General features: G+C 34.5%; 1 protein-coding gene and 1 long non-coding RNA gene across 51 annotated transcripts in view; one reads left to right on the top strand and one right to left on the bottom strand.

Moving 5' to 3' along the window:
- The window catches only part of LOC106883142 (6-phosphofructo-2-kinase/fructose-2,6-bisphosphatase), a 158,253-nt gene that overhangs the window by 102,725 nt on the left and 31,866 nt on the right, over positions 1-23,662 (bottom strand). For 10 of the 50 annotated variants that reach the window (XR_008263976.2, XR_008263975.2, XM_052967237.2 and 7 more), the window contains one exon: positions 21,373-21,472. The exons of 27 other annotated variants lie outside the window; for them this stretch is intronic. Coding sequence is in view for 13 of the 23 variants with exons in the window: in XM_052967237.2 (XP_052823197.1) it covers positions 21,373-21,472 (100 nt within the window). In the remaining 10 variants the exon portion in view is untranslated. Of the gene's footprint in view, positions 1-6,375; positions 6,550-6,985; positions 7,266-9,936; positions 10,206-21,372; positions 21,473-23,662 lie in introns of those variants that run through there. 13 more of the 50 variants (XR_016241590.1, XR_016241586.1, XR_016241591.1 and 10 more) reach the window with 6 other exon arrangements.
- The window catches only part of LOC106883144 (uncharacterized), a 37,004-nt gene continuing 20,683 nt past the window's right edge, over positions 7,342-23,662 (top strand). The window contains exon 1 of the long non-coding RNA XR_016241599.1: positions 7,342-8,335. This is a non-coding gene — a long non-coding RNA (uncharacterized LOC106883144). The remainder of the gene's footprint in view (positions 8,336-23,662) is intronic.

Below are 23,662 nucleotides of genomic sequence, written 5' to 3' on the forward strand. Positions count from 1 at the left end.
TTGGCACTCTATTTGAAATAACTTCAGTAGCTGTTTTAACAGCTTATTTTATATAAATAACCTCTTAAATTAAACATTCTGCTTTTGTCGCATGGATAATAATAAATAAAGTGAAACTCTATCCTGATTAACATCAAAGAATATACGAAGGTAATATACACAATTTCTTAAAATGTTACAATAAATACAATTTTATCAATAAATAATAATTTAAAAGCAATTATATTTGATAATCTGTTCACATTCATTAGTGATTTGATTACACAAAGTTAAAACTGAAATCAAAAGTATTGCAAATTAATATCATTCTCTGTAAACAAAGAGACTCAAGAAAAAAAAAATCTATTTCAATTTTTAAATAAAATGATGAAAGATTAACAATAAATTGGAATTTTTTAAAAAAGGTAAACTCAGAATTTTCCAACTAGGAGAAAAAATTAACTCTAAAATGCTGGCAGAAGCCCAGATGCATCCAGACTAGTTGCAATCTGAACAACCATGCTTTATCTGTAACTTATCAGTTATGAATAGAAGATCTGCAGTAGGGGGAACATTGTCAAAGAATGTAGGCTGTTGAACTCATACCTACTTCTGCTAATATATTCTGTTTATGTACCACAAATCATATTTAAAACCAAGCACAGACATTAGCAGAGAGACTCATCATATTTAACTACACAAAATATAAGCACCAAGTTATTCAGGTCAATTTCATAACTTGTCTCTTAATATATCAATACACCTTCAAATATATTAAAAAAATTTTTGTCTTCCTTTAAAACCAAAACAAATTAGTTTTTTCTCCTGCCTATCTTCACATAATCGAGTTTATTCAATAGATTTTTCACTGACCATTAAAAAAAAATGGAATCTATCAAATCAACAATTCTAATTCCATATTTTTCATCATGAACAGATTACTACTGTAATCATTACTAACCTGTTTACAGTTATATTACTAAAAAATCCCATTTCTTTAGAATTATGCAAAACTTTTGACAAGTATACAAGCTATGAGTATTATTAAGTTATGTTTCTCAGATGAACTGAAACTAAGTAAATATCACATCTGTAAGTCACGAGATATCAGTTTTAAAACTACTCTGTTCTTTGAAGGATCTATATTGTTGATGTGAATGACCTTTGCTAATATGCTAACATGTGGAATTATTTTTCAGTACTAATTTAGTACTGAGCAAGGAGCATAAACTATCTATTCAATTCATTGTACCAGACAAACAACTGAAGTGTAACTCCTACTTTTGCTTATAATTGTTTTCATGACATTCAGCTTTTGAAAACAATACAACACAAAAATCACATACACACATGTACACCAGTATTAATGTTAATGCTGGGTTTGTTGTTATAAAACTATAAATAACAAACATTTACTAATAATAAGACTTACTACTTTTAGTAGAGTTAAATTTATTATACATTATATAGATTTAGGACAAGTTTTGCCTCTTTCAGCTTACAATTTATTCAACCAGTGATCAAAATATAGAATTTTGATAAGCTGAAAGAAGTAAATTTAAAACTCTCAGTTAAACTCAATATGTATTATAATTTATACACATTTATATATACATTTAGTCAAACAAGTAGACTTTTTGAGCCAACATAGGAGCCCCAATGCAATTTCTTGGTCTGCAAGAAATAGGAACCAAATCCCCTTCAAATCATTTCCTGCCATAGTGCACAAGATAACATTGCAAATTTCTCTAAGTCTGTTTGAGAAACAATCAATGCCCATACCTTCCAACAGTAAATATGCCACTTCTTACACATGTTTCATACAATCTGTTTCTCACATATGGAGAAAAAAAAAACAAAACAACCTTTGTAGCCAATCAGTGGTGAGTTATCTAATTTTTTTTTCATCCCTTATTCATTCTGGCTACTATACTTTCACAGTATCCATATCTAGCCTATATAAAGTCAGTTAGGTCACAGAAATTAACTACAAAATCTAGTGAGTTGAGTAATTCATAGGTAAATCTACAATTACATCTGAACATCTATAACATCTAATTCACTCTGTACCTGTTAATTTTTAATATATTTTTATACGGAGAGTACATTATATGATATCTCTTATATAGCATTGTATTTCTATATGATGTTATTTAACAAATGTAAAGTGTGAAGGCAGAAGACTTGCAGCAATTATAAAGGAACCAACGGGTAGGTGTGGAAAATCTGAAGGTGATGATAATCATTCAATTTTATAGATAATTACTTGCATCAAACGGAATGGAAAAATATCAATTGAGCAAATGCACGTTGTTCTTTATCAATTAAAAAATAATATACAGCTATGTGCATACATATACATGTACACACACATGCATATGTACATACACATACATATAAACACACACACACACATGTACATACACATACAGGGGTTGGACAAAATAATGGAAACACCTTACAATTCCAAACAAATTTATTACACCTTGAATTCTATGAGGTATGAACTCGTACAAAGTTTGAATTGTTTCCAAAGGAATTTTTGTCCATTCTTCAGCTAAAACAGTCTCCAGTTCTTGTAGTGATGATGGTGGAGGATATGGATCCTTATTTGTTTTCCTAAAATGCACCATAAGCTTTCAATAATACTGAGATCTGGGGGCTGTGGTGGCCAGATAAGATGTTCAACTTCACTAGAATGTTCCTCATGCTATTCAGTAACAACTGTGTGAATTGGTGCATTAACATCCTGAAACACTACGTCTCCCTCTGGAAACAGTTCCGCAACCATAGGATGAATTTGATCAGATAAAATGCTCAGATAGTCTTGACTATTAGTTCTGCCGTGAAGAGAAACCATTGGCCAGCAGATTTCCAAGATATAGCCTCCCAGATCATCACAGATCCTCCTCCATGTTTAACAGTTGGAAGACGGCAGTCTGGGTCAAATGCTTCTTTTGGCTGTCTCCACACGAATACTCAGCTGGGGGTTGGAAATAAGGTAAAGGATGACCTGTCTGAGAAAATGACACTCTTCCACTGCTCTAGGGACCAATTCTGTAGGCTTTTACTCCACTCTAAATACTTTGCAATGTTTGTTTCTTGAAGTAGTGGTTTTCCTATGAAATCTGGCTTTGTGCAACTCTTGGCGAACACTTTTTGTGGAAACTGAGTTCTTGAGGTTGTCATTAAGCTATGCAGTAATTTTGGGAGCTGTCCTTTTGTGATCCTTTCTAACAATTTGTGTAAGAGTCCGACGGTCCCTATCTGAAAGTTTTGGTTTCCTTCTGGAGTTTTGCTTTGATGAGGAGGTTTTCCCCTCTTTCTCAAAGGCTGTCATTACTTTCGAGACAGTACTTCTTGATACACCAAACACTTCAGGTGTCTTTGTTATGCTAGCACCTGCCATACGAGCACCAACAATTTGACCTCTTTGAAAGTCCAATAAATCTGTTATTTTAATGAATTTTAATTACCTTTTTCTGATGATATCTGAAAAACAGCAATTTTAGCAAAACATTAAGCAACACTAATAATAAATCAAAAACCATAAAAATAAACAATCTTTTGATGGTTTTATAGATATTTCAAAATTATGATGCTATGATGCTGGGTGTTTCCATTATTTTGTCAACCTCTGTATAAAGACACACACATGCATGCATGCATAGGTACATACACATACATATATAAAACCACATACATATATATACAGACAGACAGACAGACATACATTTATATATACATATATATATATACACAGACACATCATCATCACTATCCTTTAATCGCCATATTCCATGCTGACATACACTGGACAGTTTGACAGGGTCCAGCAACCCACAGTTTACATCATTACAATGTTAAGTTTGGTATGATGGTTCCTACAAAGAGATGTCTTTCCTAACACCAACCACTTTACAAACTGGGTGCTTTTCTTGTGTCACTAACATTAGTGATGTCACCAAGTAACTTTCAAAGCAAGAATAGGAAAAGCCTTTTCAACTAAGTGTGGGGAGTATCTGAGATGGGGGACATGGCTTTATGCCAGGTAATGAAAGTACGATAGAGAGACAAGTGCAGGTGTCTTGTTATAGAGAAGATACAGGGTTACCCCACATTTTATATGGGTAGGTGAGAGTAGATAAGAAGGCAGTGATGGGGTGCCAGAGCAAACCCTCAAGGTACATAAGAGAGGATACAGACAGTGGATCAGGGGCTAGTTTCATAAGCGTGTGAAAGAAGAATGACAGATAGTTTGAAATGGGGGCAGGGGTGAATGTAAGTGAATGATGAACAAAGGTGGAGGTGCAGTTGATAGAAAATACCTGTATAGAGAAGAGGTAAGACAGGAGACAGAAATGGTTCAGGAGGCAGGATAGATAAGAATGTAGAGAGATGCTGCGCATGGGGAGGAAGATGTGGAGGTACATAAGGATGGCTATAGTGAGTGGGGCATGCAAGCAGATATAAGAGAGTGTTGAGAATGATGGTGGATATGAGAGATGTCAAAATGAAGTATGGCAGAGAAGAGAGAGACATAACTGAAGGCACAGAAAAGAAGTGAACAGTGAAAACATAGTGGGAAAGAATGATGATTGAGAATGAGGGATGAAGCAAACCAACGAGTTTGAACTGCATCCATCAGTCCAATAGAGGGCACCCTGAGCTAACTATGGTGCTCTAACACCTTTTTGTCTTAAATGAGAATTTTATCTCCACAAACAGGTTCAAATATCTGTGAAACATATTTGACCTGATCTTAAGTTTATTTTCTGTCACTGCCTTGCACATCTATTCACACACACACTTTATAAATGGTTAGTCAAACAACTTACAATGTACATTCCTACTCAGTATTCAGTTAACTAAATGGCTTTCCAGTAATTCCACAAAATTCAAACTGAACAATGCCATGTCAAGAGGACAAAGAAATGGAGACATAACTATATTAGTAGATGAGCATGGTAGGTTGCATATGCAATATGAACTTGTGAAATATGTGATGAAAATATTTATGATATATTTAGTGTATATGAGACAACAATGGTGAAACAGAAATGCAATGCATGTAGTTTCAATCTAATCATTAAAACAGACATAAAACTATTAGCTTAGAAATGATTGCTTTATATCTGAGAAGTAAACTTTTTTGAAATGCAAGTGGAAGTTAAAGCTAATAAACTACCCAAATCAACATACTGAATTTGCCCAAGAAGAGATGACCAGGACTACCCAACAGCAACAACTATCTTTATCTATGTTGGGTAAAATTTAACTGTCACAGGACTCTCCACTTACTTTTCTTTTTTATTTAGTTGCTCATATTTTTGTTTGCTTCCTAAAATTTCACTGCATTTTATATCAATTCTCTAAGAATACCTTTACACTTTCTATTTGCATTTATCCCCTCTTTCAACTACAAAAGAAATTAATATATTTTTTTTTTTTTGCTTCTAAAAGGTATCATAAATAAGGATAATCCTAAAATTCACAAGATATTAAAAACCAACATTGTCACAAAGGAAATATTACTTTGAAAAGGTATTTCCAAAACTTTTACAGTTTATTTTATCACAACAAAAAGATGACCTGCTTATTATACAGGTCTCTTTCTCTCTCTCTCTCTCTAGTAAATAAGTAGTTGACTAACAGTTTCTGAAGATTTTACTCCTATCTTGAAATCTATCAACTTTCTTGTTCCTAGTTCAATAGTAACCATTTTAAAAACCATTTCACATATTTTAAAGCAGCCTGCCTTTCAAAAGTTCAATCTTTTGAAAACTGGAAGCTAAGTTTCAACATTATTTCTGAGTACATGAATAGACAAAAAAAAAATTCATCTGTTGTTGACCAAATTATTTATCTTGTTGCCCATAACAGTTTAATTTACAGATAACATTATATCACTAAAACAATCTTAAATGCTGTTTATCAAAAGTATTTTAACACTACTGGCTTTTCATAAAACCTGCCACACTAAACCGTAGTTGTAATTTATATATAAGCAAAATTAATGTAAATAAAAATGCTCAAAACTACGCATATGCGCTCTCTCTCTCTCTCTCTCTCTCTCTCTCTCACTCTCACTTTTACACGATTCAAACAGAGCATACCAGTACAAAGACATGATATCATCAATTGGGGAATTCCTTTTCGGCAACAGTTGTCTGGAATGTAGACCAGATAGAATGAGGTTCTTTTTCAAATAAAGTTATTACGAAGGTAAAATCCCACTAAACAACCAATTATATTTACACGTCATACTCAACACTGGAACTGTGCACATGTACTAAAATAAAGAGAAAGTAATGAACTAACTTGAATGTTACTTGATCATCGCTAACGGAGGAGGGTTGAGAGGACAGATAATACTATTTTTTAAAAAGAAATTACCTCTCATGGGGATCATGGAGTTGCGATATGCCTTTTTTTTCTTTGAGCACATTAATGATGTTTGTGGTGCGAGAAATATTTTTCATTTCATTAAAAGAACGGAAAAACAATTTACATAATTTATGCATGTTGTGATTGCACACGTGCAATGAAATTATTTCGAATCTCTAAAACATTTTTACACTATCCAGGTCACGAAAGAGGAGCGAGGGAAGAGGAGGTTCGTCTAGTCGATAACAAAACAAGAATATAACTGAAAGCAAAATTCCTATTCAGTACCTATTGCAAGTACAGAAATTAAGAAATAATAGAAACGCTTTCAAGGAAATCCATATTAGTAGTCAATATAATTTATAGAATGTGACAAACATGAATCTTAAATACAAATCGAATGTAAGTCACATCTGTAACCATTATTTACAAGTAACAAGTAATCAATGGTAACGAAGAAACCATGTAAACATTGAAGCAATTTATACAACTACAATGCATTAATAACTGTTGATTAACTGAATTCAAAACTGACAAGTAACTGCGACGAAAACATCTGAACATGTAAAGTAAGGCATTGGATAAAAATAAACAAAGAATGAAAGTTTTAAATATTTACCTGTTCCCCACCGACAAGCATCGTATTCTAAGCCCATGATGAATCTGTTCACAGCGAGTGAAGCAGATGAAGGAATTAGGGTGGTTTCGAGCGAACGTGAGAAAGTAAATGGGACGACGAAAAGATACAGACACTTATAGTAAAAGGATAAGAATGGACAGCTGTATCTCAGCAAGATTATTAAAACATTGCCATAGTTGTACTTGATAGCAACAGAGGTCGAAGAGGGAGAGAGTGTGACCCAAGCAACTTCAGCAACTGTTTACATACACACACACACATTATATATATATATATATATATATATATATATATATATATATATATATATATATATATACACAGAGAGAGAGAGAGAACACAAACCAGTTGATATGAAATGAAAAGCTGAGTAATGTTACAGCAGTTGCCACTACAGCTGGGAGTTGACGATAAAGAAGGCGGGGTAAAAAGAAAAAATAGGAGGAGGGGTACAGAGAGGACGAGAAAGAAACATGAGAAAGAAAGCAAAGGGCTTAAAACCGAAGACTGAGATGTATTAGCTAGAGATTCTTCATTTCGTAAATGTAGCGATGATGTAAATGTACACACACAAAAAAAAAAAAACAGGCGATTACATTAACACCTTTGTATTTTTTTTTTTAAACTAGTTTAGGTAACATGGTTTTTCGCATTTACCAAAACATACACACAACACACGTTATGTACATTCAACTTTTCAGTAATTAATAAACTTCAATTTTCTTATAAGATTAACTGCAGAAAGATTTTTGACCAAGTGGAAAACAACCTCTGCTACATTGCCTGTAGACAGATGTTAATCGCACTTTTATATATAATGTATTAAACACACGTAGTAATTAAATCACGTCGGAAAGGTTGAATAATATTTTGCTAAGGAAAGGGATCCAGAACGGTTTGTCAAAGCAAGAACAATAAGAAGGTCTGTGTAACAGCATATATTACGGAAAACAAGTGGGACACGCACGCTTCGTTGATAATATGCACATGTAGCTTCTACTAATAAAGCACTGAAGATGATAAATAAACAAATTTTGAAACAATCAGTCTGTTAGCAAACGAAGAGGATATAGGTTTCCTGTGGAGTTTTAAACACATTTACTTATAACGTTATAACTGCAATTTTAATTTTATAAATATTTTGATACTGTTTTCGAATACGCTTCACAATCACTCGTTGAATAATAGTTTGTAAAAAGTAAAGTGAGTAAAGCTTTAGCAGGTCAGAAACAGGTACGAATTTGAAGATCAGTGATCATTAAGTAAGAAACATGCTTTTTATTTAAAAGGTAATTTGACTTTATTATACCGACAATATGAACAAATCAGGTAAGTAATACAGAATATACTTCTTACGAATGTATTTCCAATTTCAAGTTATAAATATGTATCTTTGAAAACAAAAATACATTAAATTATACATACATATAATATATATATTACATATAAGTTCAACATACACATGTAGTGTTTTTTTTTGTTTTTTTCTGGAGTCATTGGGTGTTCCAAGTGTGTTTTCAAAAATAAATTTCAGACATTAAGGCGTATGATATGATCACGTTTTATTTTTGTGAAATATCGTATTAGCTTTATCACTCCTGGTCAAATTCATGGTCGCAGATACTTTATTAGTATCCTGTGAAATAATCTCTTAAATATACAACTGCAACTCACAAAGTAACAATCACATTCACTGATTTTCAATATTTTTTATGCATGGAGTACAAAATTATCCAGCACTTGAAATATCTATGAAGACATGAATTAAATATGTATATTTGGCGTTCAGTTGTCTCAAATTCTATTCTTTGTTACAGTTGTTGTTTAGCCCAAGGTCAATCTTGATCGAGCTGGTCTATGATCAAAAGCGTTCCATGACAACATTATTCAAATGCCTTTGGCTGGTATTTCTAGCAAGTCGTGCGATCACGTCGAGGCTCCCATACACTCATTTTTAACTTTCTAAAAATGCGACAGTATCAACTATGTGCGCTTTATTGTTTCCTAAAACATTTTTTTATGAAGCGATTTTAGAGTAAATTTTTTTTTAATGATTTATCTAAAAACAATAACTGTTTCCTGCTATTACATTTTATTGGAATTTCGAAGGCATTAAATTAATCAGCTTTTTCTTACGACACACAATGCAAAAACATTCGCAGAAAGATATTTTAAAATTGCGTGTTGTTCGTCAATAATCTAAGGTAATACCTTAAAAAAAAAAAACATTTAATTAGTTATGGTTTTGCTGGAGCACCCACTTAATGTAAACAAATAATACTTATTCATAATTATGAGAATGTCGACTTGGTAAGCTTAACGACTTATTCGACCTTGAGCCAAGATAAGAAGACTTGGCAAGGTTAAGGCTATTTCATAATCGAAGTGTCACACAGAAAGGCGGGGCCAACGTGTTAGCAGAAATCTTGTGAAATGCAAACTAGGTTAATATTTGTCATCCTTTGTCTGAATTAAATTAGGAGTAGCATATTCTGAGTGATATACTAAAGAATTTCTTAATTTTAAAAAGATCTTACAAGAGTTATAAAATAAACTCGCATTAAAAAAAAAAAAAAAGATTCTAATATCCTACAGATTCGTAGGTGCTATTGACAAGCTTATTTTAACGATGGCTCAGTTGCACCGATCTAAAAAAAACAAAAAACATGTTGCTAACATAGCTTTTCACATGTTTGTGCAAGAAAGGAAAAGGAATTTGTTGCGTAATGTTTTTGTTCTTTATAAGTTTATGTACTGCAAGTAGCATTATAATTGCTTTTATAATGTTAAAAGACAGAAAAAGGTTTTCATAAGTCAAGGTGCGCATGAGCATGTTGTTCTTATACTGAGGTATAATATTCTCATCAAACCATTTATGTATTCATTTGACCTTAAAAAAAAAGACAAGTTAAAAAATTATGGTTACATACCAAATAGAACTCATGCAACAGAGAATTTGAGGTATTCTCAAAGATCACTCTCCTAAAAATGATAACACACTGCTCGCTTAAAATAAACGTTTTATAACCTTCAACTTCTTGACTTAATGTGAAAATGTGTTTCTTGAGATTTTAAGCTGTCTAAATTTCTGTTATATTATTAACATTGAATTGCTGCAAGCATACGAAGTTAAAACGCCCCACTGACTATGTAAAAACCATTTACGTTGACACTTTTTTTTTTTACGACAGGCCACCCACTTTGTGAGAGTCTAAAAAAATCGATTTCTGTATTATCACAAGTATCTCTTTTATCAAAAGAGTGAGATTCAAAATAAGAGTAAATTCCTGAGCAACACAAGTCTTTGGCATACTCATATCATATTCAGTAGTACAGAAGGGAATATGGGAAAGTTCTTAGCAGCTTGAGTTCAGTTGATTTATTTCATTTAATTTACATATCATTGCTGAGAAAAACTACTCACTTAAAATTTATGTCTAAATGAAAATATCGTTTCCTCTGTTAGAATGGACTATGTCAAGTCTCAAAAGGATCAGGATCGTGACTTTTACTTCTGAAAGACGAAGCCATGAACCTCCATACAAACATCCAGCAAATTAGTTAAAATCCAGAAGCCAAGGATGATGGAGGGTTTCTGCATCAACAGAATGTAACCCATTGAAGTTGAAGAATTTTCAATTATATGAAGTAGATTTATTGTCAGGAGTGAAAAATCCAATGTTTTGGACTCTTGGAGTGTGTAAGTGACCTTCTTCTAGAGACAACTCCATGACATATTAATTAACTCTTCAATGGTTCAGGATGTCTGACAAGATGGTAGGTAATAATGCATATTAAATAGGAAAAATTATATACCCTATCATATCATGTAATACGCCATGTGCAAATAAACTACTATATGGTAGAAACATAGGTAGTATGAATTGAACCAATGGCTATCCATCTTCATTTATTATATTTTCCCCCTTGGGATACATGCTACAAGTACTGATAGACTAGGCATACACATCAGTATTCCTTTGGAGTATTGTGCCAACCAAAGACAGACTGAAGCGCTACTGAGTGGATAACTAGTCATTTAGACCCCATCAATTCATTATATATATAAATAAATATGGATATATAATTAAGATTCAGTTGAATTATATACACACACACATATATATGTAAGTATGTACATATATATATGTATATATATATTTTATTTATATTATTATATATATATATATATATTATTTATATTATTATATATATATATATATATATATATATATATATATATATATATATATATATATATATATATATATTCTTATACATGTTTTAGTCATTTGACTGTGGCCATGCTGGAGCACCACCTTAAAGGGCTTTTTTAGTCAAAGAAATCAACCCCAGGACTTATCCTTTGTAAGCTTAATATTTATTCTATCAGACTCTTTTGCTGAACTGCTAAGTTATGGGGATGTAAACACACCAACATCGGTTGTCAAGCTATGGTGGGGGGGACAAACACACACACACATATATGTGTGTGTGTGTGTGTGTGTGTAGGATGGGCTTGTTTCAGTTTTGATCTACCAACTCCACTCACAAGGCTTTGGTGAGCTTGAAGCTATAGTAGCCACATATATATTATATATATATTTATACAAACACCTATATATATCTAGGGAAGTTATATAAAAGACATGGGGTGAAGTACTGAAGGCTGATCTCAAAATGCTGAGCCTTACAAAGGAGATGACACAGGATTGAGGTATGTGGAGCATTGCTGTACTCAAGAAGACCCTCCCACCACCACAGAATTGATATCTAAACCCAAAGTGTCACATAAAAAGCATTGGTGTAGATGCTGGTGCTAAAAAGCACCCAACACACTGTAAAGTCATTGGCTTTAGGAAGGGCATTCAGCTATACAAACCAAGCCAAAACAGACTATGGAACCTGGTGCAGCCCCTGGCCTTGCCAGTTCCTATCAAGCCGGCCAACCCATGTCAGCATGGAAAACAGATGTTAAATGTTGATGATATATGTGGACAAACGAAGTAAGGGCACTCAACCAATTTATTGGGAGTTACATGTATAGATCAAAACAATTTGATTCAAATTCATTAGTACTTGAGTTTCAAGCATGATGCTAGTTGTCAGCCATTCAAATTCAAAATGCCTGACAACTAGCATCGCACTTGAAACTCAAGAGTACCAACGAATTTTAATTAATCTCTTTTGATCCAAGATTTCTGATCAAAAAGTATCAGGACTGGTGTTATTAAAAGAAAATTACAACACATATCAATTCAGCATTTAATCTCCTTCAAAGTAGTCCCCTTCCGAAGCCTAACACTTTATTCAGTGTCATTTCTATTGATGGAAGCACTCCTGGAACTCCTTTTTTGGGATAGCAAGCAGCTGCTTTGTCACATTCTCTTGGATTTCCTTGGCATCTTGAAATCTTGTTCTTTTCAAGTGGGATTTAATTTTTGGAAAAAGGAAAGGGTCATAGCCATAGACCCACAATTTGTCACCTGTTATAACAGTTTTCATCTTCCTCAACACAATCAAGAAGATTCAGCACAGCTAAAACCCAGTATTTTTGAGATAACCCTACTCTGCACACTTTACTTCTAAGGTCTGCTGTAAACAACAGAAGTGTGCAGGAACATTACAATTTCGTGTGCATTTGTGATAAAGTTGCCTAACAAGTACTGACATATTGAAACAAGAAGACAATTGGGATTTTTCTTTATTATATCTTTTTAATTTATAGCTAGTTTATAGATTTGATTTTTTTTCTTCTTTTTTCGGCAGCTATTTGTCATTGCAATGCTTAGAATCCTCTCTACCCCTCCCCAAGAGCCTGGGAACAGGAAATATAAGGGGTGCACTTGCACTCCTTAAACTTTTTGGTGGGTGCAAAATCAAGATCTGCAACCCCTACTTACCTTTCCCAGGCTTAGGAAATCGCTTACAAAGACTGATCTGTAAAAGCTGCTTGAAATTAATAAACAAACAGAAAATGAAAAAATCCCTAGAACGACATTACTGAACTAAATCATCATCAACATCACAATTAAATGAATATATGTGGGTGGGGTAGCAACAATAGCCATTACTCCTCAATACTAGCACAATTGAGGACCTATTAAACTCCATGATCAAGAGCCCTTCACAATCCAGCTATCCACACTCCTCATTTCCTCTGAATATCACAACTCACCCATCAGCATTGCCATCATGACCTTTAACAACTAAACAAGATCAACTGCCATGGTCATTCCTCAATGCTAGCACAATTGATGAATTATTAAATCACAGTCCTTAGCTGTTCTCCACAATCAGGCTACTCAAATACCTCTCAGAATAACACGAGATCCATCATCACCATTGTCATCCTATTCTACTACTACTCCAATTGGTGAAGAATCACTCCTTTCTTCCCCACCCCCTCTGTTCACCTCAATCTGAATGTACACCTCACAGCTCCATGATAAATTTTGCCAACTGTAAATAAAGAAAAACTGAGTAAATAAACTGTAAATAATGCCAAAAATATGCCGCAATTTTCAAAGTGAGAGACTGCAACTTCACCCATTCACCTGGATAAGAGACACAATTTGTACAAGCAAATACCAAAGCACACAGCTTACACAACCACCACCACTAAATGCTAAATCACACTTAATAACTTATACATATGTAGCCTGGAATCCTAAAATTTGCTATTTACATCTCAAAAGATTATGTCTGAAGTGTGACTGTCCCTTCACTCTTCTTCCAGGGACTTGGTGCACTATTAAAAGCACGACTCCAAACCTACAGAAGAAACAGCCCTTACAGTGGCAGTGTTGGTCTGAATTTTCATCAAAACCTTGAAGTCACCCAGATATCCACTGGATATAATAAAACCAACAGCCACAAACCATATAACTACAACCATAACAACTCCAGACAACCCCGCCCCCTTCCCAAGAGAAGAAAATTCTATTTTCAACCATAATGAATCTGACAAAAGAAATTTAAAAAAAAAAACCTTTTCACTTTCACACAGTACCAACCACTGCTATTACCTCAGTGCACAACTATACATCGTTGCTGTCATTAACCCATAAAGTCAACTCAATAATAATGCTAAATGTAAGAAGGTCTCCCACACCACACAAATTGAACAAGAGCATCATATTTTAGCAACTTTGTACACTGAGAAAAGACAATGCATGTAGCACTAAGTGAAACATACCTGACCCCAGACATATTGGATGTGGAAGTACAGACATCAGGTTATGTACTACACAGAACTGCCCACAGAATATGGAAACAAGGAGTAGTGCTCTTCATCTATGAAGACCTGGCAACAAATGTCCTCCTCTCCCACTCCAAAACAGTGTGCAATACACTAATAATACACTAGTATTGTGATCACCCTCAATTTGATTATAGGCATCATCTATCATCCTCCTGATGCAGTCAACCATGGGGATCACTTCAGAGTTGTCTTGTTGCTCATAAATCAAACCTCCAATGAGGCCAGCTCACAGGCCAATGTACTTTTAACAGGGGACTTCAATTTTCCCAGTTTCAACTGGCCAAAGGGCTATATCCAACCTGAAATGAAACAACTGAACAGGAGAGATATGAATACTCTTATTGATACCACTAAAGACTTTCTCATGCAAAAATCATTACCTGTCCAACTAGTGGTTAGAATCAATACAGACTTCATTCACAACATTCAGGTTATTCCTACAGCTATTTCCAACCACAACATTATACAATTATCTGGATATGGTTCAAAGAGGGTAACAAACACTAACATCAAACATGACTCACTCCTCATGAACTTGTATTTCAGGAAAGCCAACTGATCTTGGAATATTGGCAACCTCAATGTTAATGAGGGAATGAAGTTTCTGTACAAAGAGTTAATAAAGATCTGTCGAAAGCATGCCCCATATAAACATGCTTATTCCTGCAAGAACTTGAACCCATGGGACAGACAGATATTAATGTATAACAGAAACAAAGCAACAAAACAACTGAAAAAACCAAACACTCTCAACAGATGAGATTGTGAAAAAATATTAGAAAATAAAGAACATTGAACTGGACCTAAAACCATCTTAGGAAAAAGAAACTTCGCTAAGGGAACACCAAACAGTGGAAAGTATAAATCTATTCATAAGTTTTTTTTCTAATTTGCTGAACAAAAATCAGCTACACATAACCAGACTGGCTCTCTAATATATCAAAATGGAACATATGCCAATGATTCATTACAAATATGCACATTCTGGAATCAACTGTGCATTTTTGCATTTTCCCAACCTACAGTTAACAAAACAGTATATAAGCCAAATGAATTCTTTGATCCCCAAAATTCAACTACAGGGACACTTCTAAAAATTAATGATATTGCAATTAATGACCTAAATTCAAACTCAGCATCTAGACCAGGTGGTCTCCGAGCAATACTGTTCAAAACATGCAAAAACAGCCTCGTGAAACCTTTAAAGATACTATTTCAAAAGTCACTAAATACCAGTATATTCCCAGAACTACTGAAAGACAACAGTAACTCTTATACACGAAGTGGGGTGGGGTGGCAGGGTTGAAGCTAAAAATTACACACCTTCTTCTCTCACATCTCACACATCTAAAATTATCAAATGTATTTTCTGAAAAAGAATTATTACATAACTTGAGGAGAAAACCTCTTAGATGGTTTTTGGACTGCATGAAACTGCCTGTTACTACTATCACAGCATCATTACTCTATTCTCAATAATCTCTAGAGAGGAAAGGACATTGTGTGCATCTTGATTTTGCTAAGGCATTTGTCCTAAGTTAAGAGATCTTGATATATCACAGGAAAACTTGGAGAATGGCTCTTTGACATCTTATATGGTAGGAGTCAATCTGTTGTTGCAAATGGTTTTCTCTCTGCTATGTCACTTGTAATAAGTGATATACCTCAGGGAATGGTTCTAGGATCATTATTATTTATCATCACCCTATCAGGTATGGCATCATAAGTTATGCCAATGACACAAAAATATCCAAACTCCAGAAGATACTCTAAAATGAGCTAAACCTCATTTATCAATGGGCAGATAAAATCATTATGAAGTTTAGTACATCAAAATTTCAGGTTCTTTGTTACGGAGGGAATACACACAATATTTGACACTAGTTAACACAATAATTCAGAGTGCTAATGACATATGGGAGAGTAATAATGTCCAATGATGCATCTTTCCTTAGACACATCAGCAAACTGATCTCAATATGCAAACAGCTTACAGGATGGATCCTACAAACCTTTGTGACAAGAGAGCCAGTAGTTAGGTAAACTCTATGGAAAACCCTAGTTCTGAGCAGATTAGGTTACTGCTCGAAGCTTTGGTTTCCTAGAAGAAATTGAAGGGTTACAAAGAATGTTCACCAGCCGTAATTACAAGGAACATTTGAAAGTGCAGTAGCTCTACTCTCTTGAATGCTGAAGGGAGAGATATACTATCACATATATATGTAAAATCATGGACACATATGTTCTAAACTTTGGCATTAGAGAGTATTTTAATGCATGAACTGTTAGATACAGTCAGCTTCCAGATATACTACCTTTGAAATCACAAACAAAAGCACTGCTATACCAGTCTGTTATTTAGAGGTCCTGAACTATTCAACTGCCTACCTAAAGTAATAAGATATATAAAAGAAATATCTACTGAAACATTAATAGAGAATCATTGGATAAACTCCAAACAATAATACTGGACCAGTCAGCCATTCAAAGATGCATCCTAGGGAGATCAAACTCAATCATAGACCAACTTCCAACCATAAAGCAACAACAAAACTAATAGAAAATAAATTAAAGCAGTGATCCAGTATGGCCGCAGTCCAACAACTGAAATCTCCCAACCACATGGCTCTGAATTAAGTCCCTCTGCATGGAACTTTGCATAAGTGTCTTCTACAATAGCCTTAGGTTGACCAGAGCCTTGTGAATGGATTTGGTAGACGGAAACCGAAAGAAGCCAGCCGTGTATGTATACGTGCGTGTGTTTGTCACCCAACTATCATTTGAGAGGTGTTGGTGTGTTTACATCCCAAGAGTTTAGTGGTTCAGCAAAGAGACCAACAGAATAAGTACCAGGCTTAAAAGAAAAGTACTGGGGTTGATTCATTCAACTAATAGTTCTCGCTGTTGTGCCAGCAAAGCCGCAGAGTCTAATAACTAAAATGAGCAAAAGATATCTATATATATTAAAATGAGAATGTGTGTCTGTCTGTGTGAATCCCTAAAACTCGAGAACTACGCAACCAATTTCATTCAAATTTTACAGATGCCTTACTTAGGGTTCCAGTTGTGTTTTAGTCAAAAAAAATTTTAACTTCTTGCAGAGTTCGAGCCCACAGCAACATAATATCTCCTCCACTATTTAAGTATTACGTGTCAAAAGTGAAACAAAAACACTCATGTCAAATACTTTCACTTTAAAAATGAAACTATTCTACTAACTGAAACAATCACATTTCGATACTGTAATGACAGATACTTTCAGAGAGAGAGAGAAAGAGAGAGAGAGAGAGATGTATACATATAGATGTATATGTACACGTTATTCCACTAACTGAAACAATCACATTTCGATACTGTAATGACAGATACTTTCAGAAAGAGATGTATATGTATACATATACATATACACGTATATGCATAGATATATATATATATAGATCTATATGCATACATGTATATGTATACACATGCGTAGTTGTGTGTATATATATATATATATAGATCTATATGCATACATGTATATGTATACACATGCGTAGTTGTGTGTGTGTATATATATATATATATATATATATATAAGGCAGCGAGCTGGCAGAAACGTTAGCACGCCAGACGAAATGTTTAGCGATATTTCGTCTGCTATTACGTTCTGAGTTCAAATTCCGCCGAGGTCGACTTTGCCTTTCATCCTTTCGGGGTCGATAAATTTCGGGGTCATTGTGATTTCTGCAATGTGGTGCATAAATTGTCAAGTAAATGAGACGCATCTTTGCCTCCACTGATTCACTTGCAAAGTGTTGAGTAAAATTATTTCGTTGCAAACCTCCTTTGGGTCTTTTTATTATCACTATGACACAAATAGTCCCCAGTTGGTAACATTGATTTCAAGGCCCTCCTAGATGAGAGACTGGCATTCCGCTTAATGTCTATGTTCCATGCTGGCATGGATTGGAGAGTTATGTAGAAATATGGTATCGTAGCTACTAACAGTTGAGGGTTGCGTAGTCTAGACAGCGTTTTTAGATTTCATTATTCTCTTTAACCCAGGCAAAGCCGGGTATTTCTGCTAGTATATATATATATATATATATATATATATATATATATACCTTGTTTCCTGGGAGCTTGCAGTGTTACTTTCTCATAATCAATGGACACAACACACAGAGGCAAAAGATCAGTGAAGTCAAGAGAGCCCTCAAGCTGATGAAAAAAGGAAAAGTACCGGGCAAGGATGGTATATCTAAAATGCTGCTGGCTGGTGGAGAGCAGCTATGGAAAATTCTTACTCTACGCTTCAACTGCTACCTAAAGGAAGTGTCAATACCTTCTCAATGGAAGGAGTCAAATACAATCCTGCTGTACAAGAAAGTGATAAAGACTATCGTAGACCCAATGGGATGAGGTGGTCAAGCATGACCTTCGAACATTGGGCCTCATAGAGGCAATGACGAAAGACAGAGACCTCTGGAGATATGCTGTGACTGTGAAGACCCAACAAATAAAGTAAGTTCACAGCTGTATCCTACACCAGTTTTGCATAACCAGCCCCAGCCCATTCAAAAGTACCTTGGATTGTAGGGCGACCTGCTGTGCTTGAGGAGACCTATTGAGTCAAGTACATCAACATCAAAATAAAAATCAAATGGAAATTCTAGCTGTGATATCCGTGCTGGTGGCACATAAAAACCACCATCCAAACGTGGCTGATGCCAGTGCCGCCTTGACTGGCTTCTGTGCCGATGGCACGTAAAAAGCACCAACCGATCATGATCATTGCCAGCCTGCTCTGGCCCCTGTGCTGGTGGCACATAAAAAGTACCCACTATACTCATGGAGTGGTTGGCGTTAGGAAGGGCATCCAGCTGTAGAAACAATGCCAGATCAGACTGGAGCCTGGTGCAGCCTCCTGGCTTCCCAGACCCCGGTCGAACCATCCAACCCATGCAAGCATGGAAAACAGACGTTAAACAATGATGATGATGAAGTCTTATCTGCCTCCTGTCTCATATTTACAAACTGCTCATAAAGATAATTGCTGAATGGTTATCTCAACAACTGGATGAGCAGCAACCAAGAGAACAGGCAGGGTTCAGAAAAAAGTACAGCACTATAGATTATATATTTACTCTAACTCAGTTGGTGGTATGAGCAAGAAAATATCTGTGTGTGTGTGTGTATAAATATATATATATATATGTATATATATATATATTATACAGACAAGAAAGTAATATTTCGAATGCAGTATAACCGTGAAAACAGCAGAAAGTTGGGTATTTTACCCTTATAAGACAGAGAAAATGCATGTCTAATTGTGGACTAAGTGAGATTATATTTAATCTTACCCTCCTTAAGCTACCACACAAAATGAGCCAAAGATATTGAATGCCTCTTGTTGAAGCTGGTGATATGGCTTCGATATTGATTGCTGAAAGAATCAGCTGTTGCACCAATGTAAACATAGGGCCCTCCCCGTATGTGTACAGTTACTTATAAACAACATTGATATTCATACAGAGGTTCATTAATGGGCATTTTGTTTTTTTCTCTGCATGAGAATTTATTAGATTTAGTAGCATTTGTGGCTCTGCTGATCTCATTTTCCAGCACTATCACCATGTTGTCTATATCTCTATTTTTGTTATCTGGATGTGGCTGCAGCAGGTACTCTTCATTCTGGTTGGTATTGCTTTCTCTTGATATTTTATTCTTTGCTATCCTTCCTAATTATCAAGCCGGAAGTAGTTTCCCTGTCATAGGCTAGGGCCCACTGGGTGGATTATTCAATGCTTGGTTCATTTTTCCATTCTTAATGTGGTGTAGGTGTTGTTCTAAGTTTGCGTTTAATACTTTCACAATGTGCCTATTAAAAATAGTATGGTATCTATTTGATTGAGAAGCATTTATCTAATGTGGCAAAAAATTTCCTGGCAATCCTTGTTGGAACATGTGAACTGTGGATTAGGTTACACCAGAGGACATCATGTTTCTTATGTTTGCTGTTTGGATTATTGATTCTGGTGTTGTATGGAGTTGGGGCAATTTGTGTTCCAAGTTGTACTATGATTATGTTGTGTGTGTCTAGGGGTTTTGATGTGCCAAAGAATACAGTGAACTGTATTTCCTATCTGATACCATACAAAATGAAATCCTAGAGACATATGTGCCTGTGTCTCTGTTGCATCTAGTGAGGGAATGTTCAGCACGCTGCACTGTATCAAGACCTGACTCTGTACCACAATGATGCAACACCATCTGACATACCGTGCTGTAATGCATGTACATAAAACCTTGAGCAATGAAAATACTTTGGACATCCTCCCTGGAAAACTTCATTGCCAAAATGATCAAGCAAAGAAAGATTTTGGAACTGATTTGAAACATTACTTTTCCACATGTAATAATAAAAATTATTAATATACCTGTTTGTTTTGATATTAAGAATGAAAGAACATCGACCTTGTTAATAAAAAATTTTGGAGCTGGGTTTGCACCCACTAAGAAATTTTGTTTCCAGGCCACTGCCCACCTCTTGCTTGTTTATGACCAACCTTCCAACTTAAATTTCAATGTGAAAGCGTGTGAATTAAGCCCCCACCTTTTTTTTTTTGCATTGATAAGGTTAAGGTTTCAAATATTCCTTTCAGAAGGAAAAAGCTATTTTGTCATATTCTCCTTCTCCATTGAACGTGTCATATGGTAGACAGAAACTGAAAGAAGCCTGTCACAGAGAGAGAAAGAGGGAGGGAGAGAGAGCGAGAGATCACTGCGCAGTATGTGGGAGAGGGTAGTGATGTGCAGATTGGTAGTGTTATAATAGCCAGTGTACTCCATGTAGTTTTTGTTTGTTGTTTAATGCTGGTTTCAAGTTATTAATTAGGATGGCCTCTTTGATTCAAAAGTTGCCTGTGTTGTGTTCTATGGCTCTGATAGACGCAGTAAAGTCCAAGGTCTGGTACTTTAGCAAATGTGTATACACATGTTCTTCGATGTGAATGGGCAGTTTTCTTACCTTACAAGTTTTCTATTAAAAGCTATCAACACAACAAATCTGATGTGTAGAAATGACTTGCTCTTGGGAAAAAGTGAACATACAGACCTTGTCTGACTGCTTGCAACAATATTAATATTCCAGTAAATGCACCCATCGGTAAGTGAATCATGTGTGTCTGAGTAACAGATTTATCTTCTACCACTTTCTACAACAAGTAAAGTTCATTGGTAGGCTTGAATACTTTGAAGTCATTTAGTTTCATATTCCTGTTTCTGTTAACACAACCAATATTTATTTATATTGAGAAACAAAATTTTTCTATCTAGATTGTGTATATTTGTATTAATACTAATTACAGTAATTTTGAGAAGTTAAAATTGCATAATGATGTCAATGATTGATTTGTATAATGTAAGTCCAGGTTTTTTTAGTAGCACCATTCCAAAACTAAAATTTTCCATTTATGATTAATATCATCATAAGCATGCAGGTATCGAATCATTTAATACCCCACTCTTGAAAAAAATTATTATTATTTCTTAACCAATTGAAATCAATGCATTATCTTAACATTTATTGATATGAAGGAATAAAAGGCTAAATCCATTCAAATGGAATTATATAATTTTTAAAAGTAAATAGTCTTTGAATGTGACAATTTGGAAAGAACAATAAGTTATTAAAAGATGGAAAAAAAAACAAACTACAAACTAATAGCATTGATTTATTACACTTTGGTTGCAAGAGCCTCTATACATTTGCATGACCTGATAGAAATAACTGCCAAATCTCCTTCAAATTGCACTCTCATCTTTCAAAGAAAGATACAGTGGACAATATAAAGGCAAGCTAGTCATGGCTTTATATATCTGTTTAATCAGAGCTGACTTGGGGCTCAAAAAACATTCTGATTAAGAATAAATTCTATTTAACAATAAAGTCTAGATACAATAAATAAACTATAGTCAAATGGATTACTGAATCAGTAGATTCTAAATTTGAATCCCACCCATGTCCACTTTCACCATACCAAGATTGATAAATTAGTAATGCCACTGCCCCAGCATGATCAAATTTCAATGTCTGAAAACAGCAATAGAAAAAAAGAACTTTAAAAATATAAAAATATGAACTGCAGTTGTTCCATATTTTTTCTAACAAGAAGACAATATCAAAGGAACCATTTTTTTTCTTTTCAGGCCATTAACTTCATAGTTTACCGTCAAAATAACAAATCTCGTTTTTGGCTTTTTTTTATGTTAACTAAACTAAACAAGATCTTGACTTAGGATTCAGCTTAAATACTTTAATATCTCAAAACAAAGAAACCTTTCATCAATAAAATCTTTGTTTCTTCAAACCCTAAAACGTGTGAGAGAGAGAGAGAGAGAGAGAGAGAGAGAGAGAGAGAGAGAGAGAGAGAGAGAGAGAGAGAGAGACAGAGAGAGAGAGACACACACACACACACAATGTTCAAACAAAATCATTCAGATTAGCAGAAGTATGAAATACCTACCAGCAATTATAATGTTCAACTACAATAAAATCACTATTATCCTCACTACTAAATACTGTAACAACAGCATTTAGCAAGAAAAAAAATGACAAAAGAGTTTTGAGAGCCAACTTTATTTTACCCAAGAGAGCTAACTTCATTTTACACAATTAAGCTAAAATGAATAAATCAAGGGAAATTATTCTGATAACTAAATGTGACAATTCTAATCTTAAAACAGTAGTTGACAGTTTGAAAACAAATTAACAGCCATCAACAATAAAATTTGAGTGACGGGACATTAATTGCCTGATTATTTGAATTCCAGTAAAGCAAACCAGTCTTTGCTGGACTATCTTAGTGATAAATAACCACAGGCGTGAGGGAGACCACTCTTTGTCATTCTAAATGGGATTGCAGGGACTTATTGTGATAAAACTGTTAGGAGATAATTATATTAAATAATTTGAATTCAGGCACAATAGAACTTTTCTGTTTTCAGTCTTTTCTTTGATATGAGCATTTTTTCGGGGGTGGGGGCATTGTCACAAAGCAAACTAAGTAGGCACACATAGTTTTGTGTTGTTTCAGGAACAATGCTTCTAAATATGTTATACTACAATTACCATTGCACAAGCAGAGGCCATTGTTAGAGTGGTTGATATAGTTCTGATTCACTGGCTTTTGATTTAAAGTAAAAAAAAAAAATTAAAAATACCTATTTTTCTCCTTTACACTCACACACACAAATTAATGCACCAATGATCAAACTGCTTATAAAGAGAAATAAAAATGCATCAAACCACCATCATAACAGGCTTCGTTTACACAAAGATGGTGAAATGATATATTGGACCTCAAACATGAAAATACCACGTGTGTGTTCTCATTTTGGGAGAT

Source organism: Octopus bimaculoides, chromosome 4 (genome assembly GCF_046866305.1).
Source record: "Octopus bimaculoides isolate indiv1 chromosome 4, ASM4686630v1, whole genome shotgun sequence".
NCBI lineage: Eukaryota > Metazoa > Mollusca > Cephalopoda > Octopoda > Octopodidae > Octopus > Octopus bimaculoides.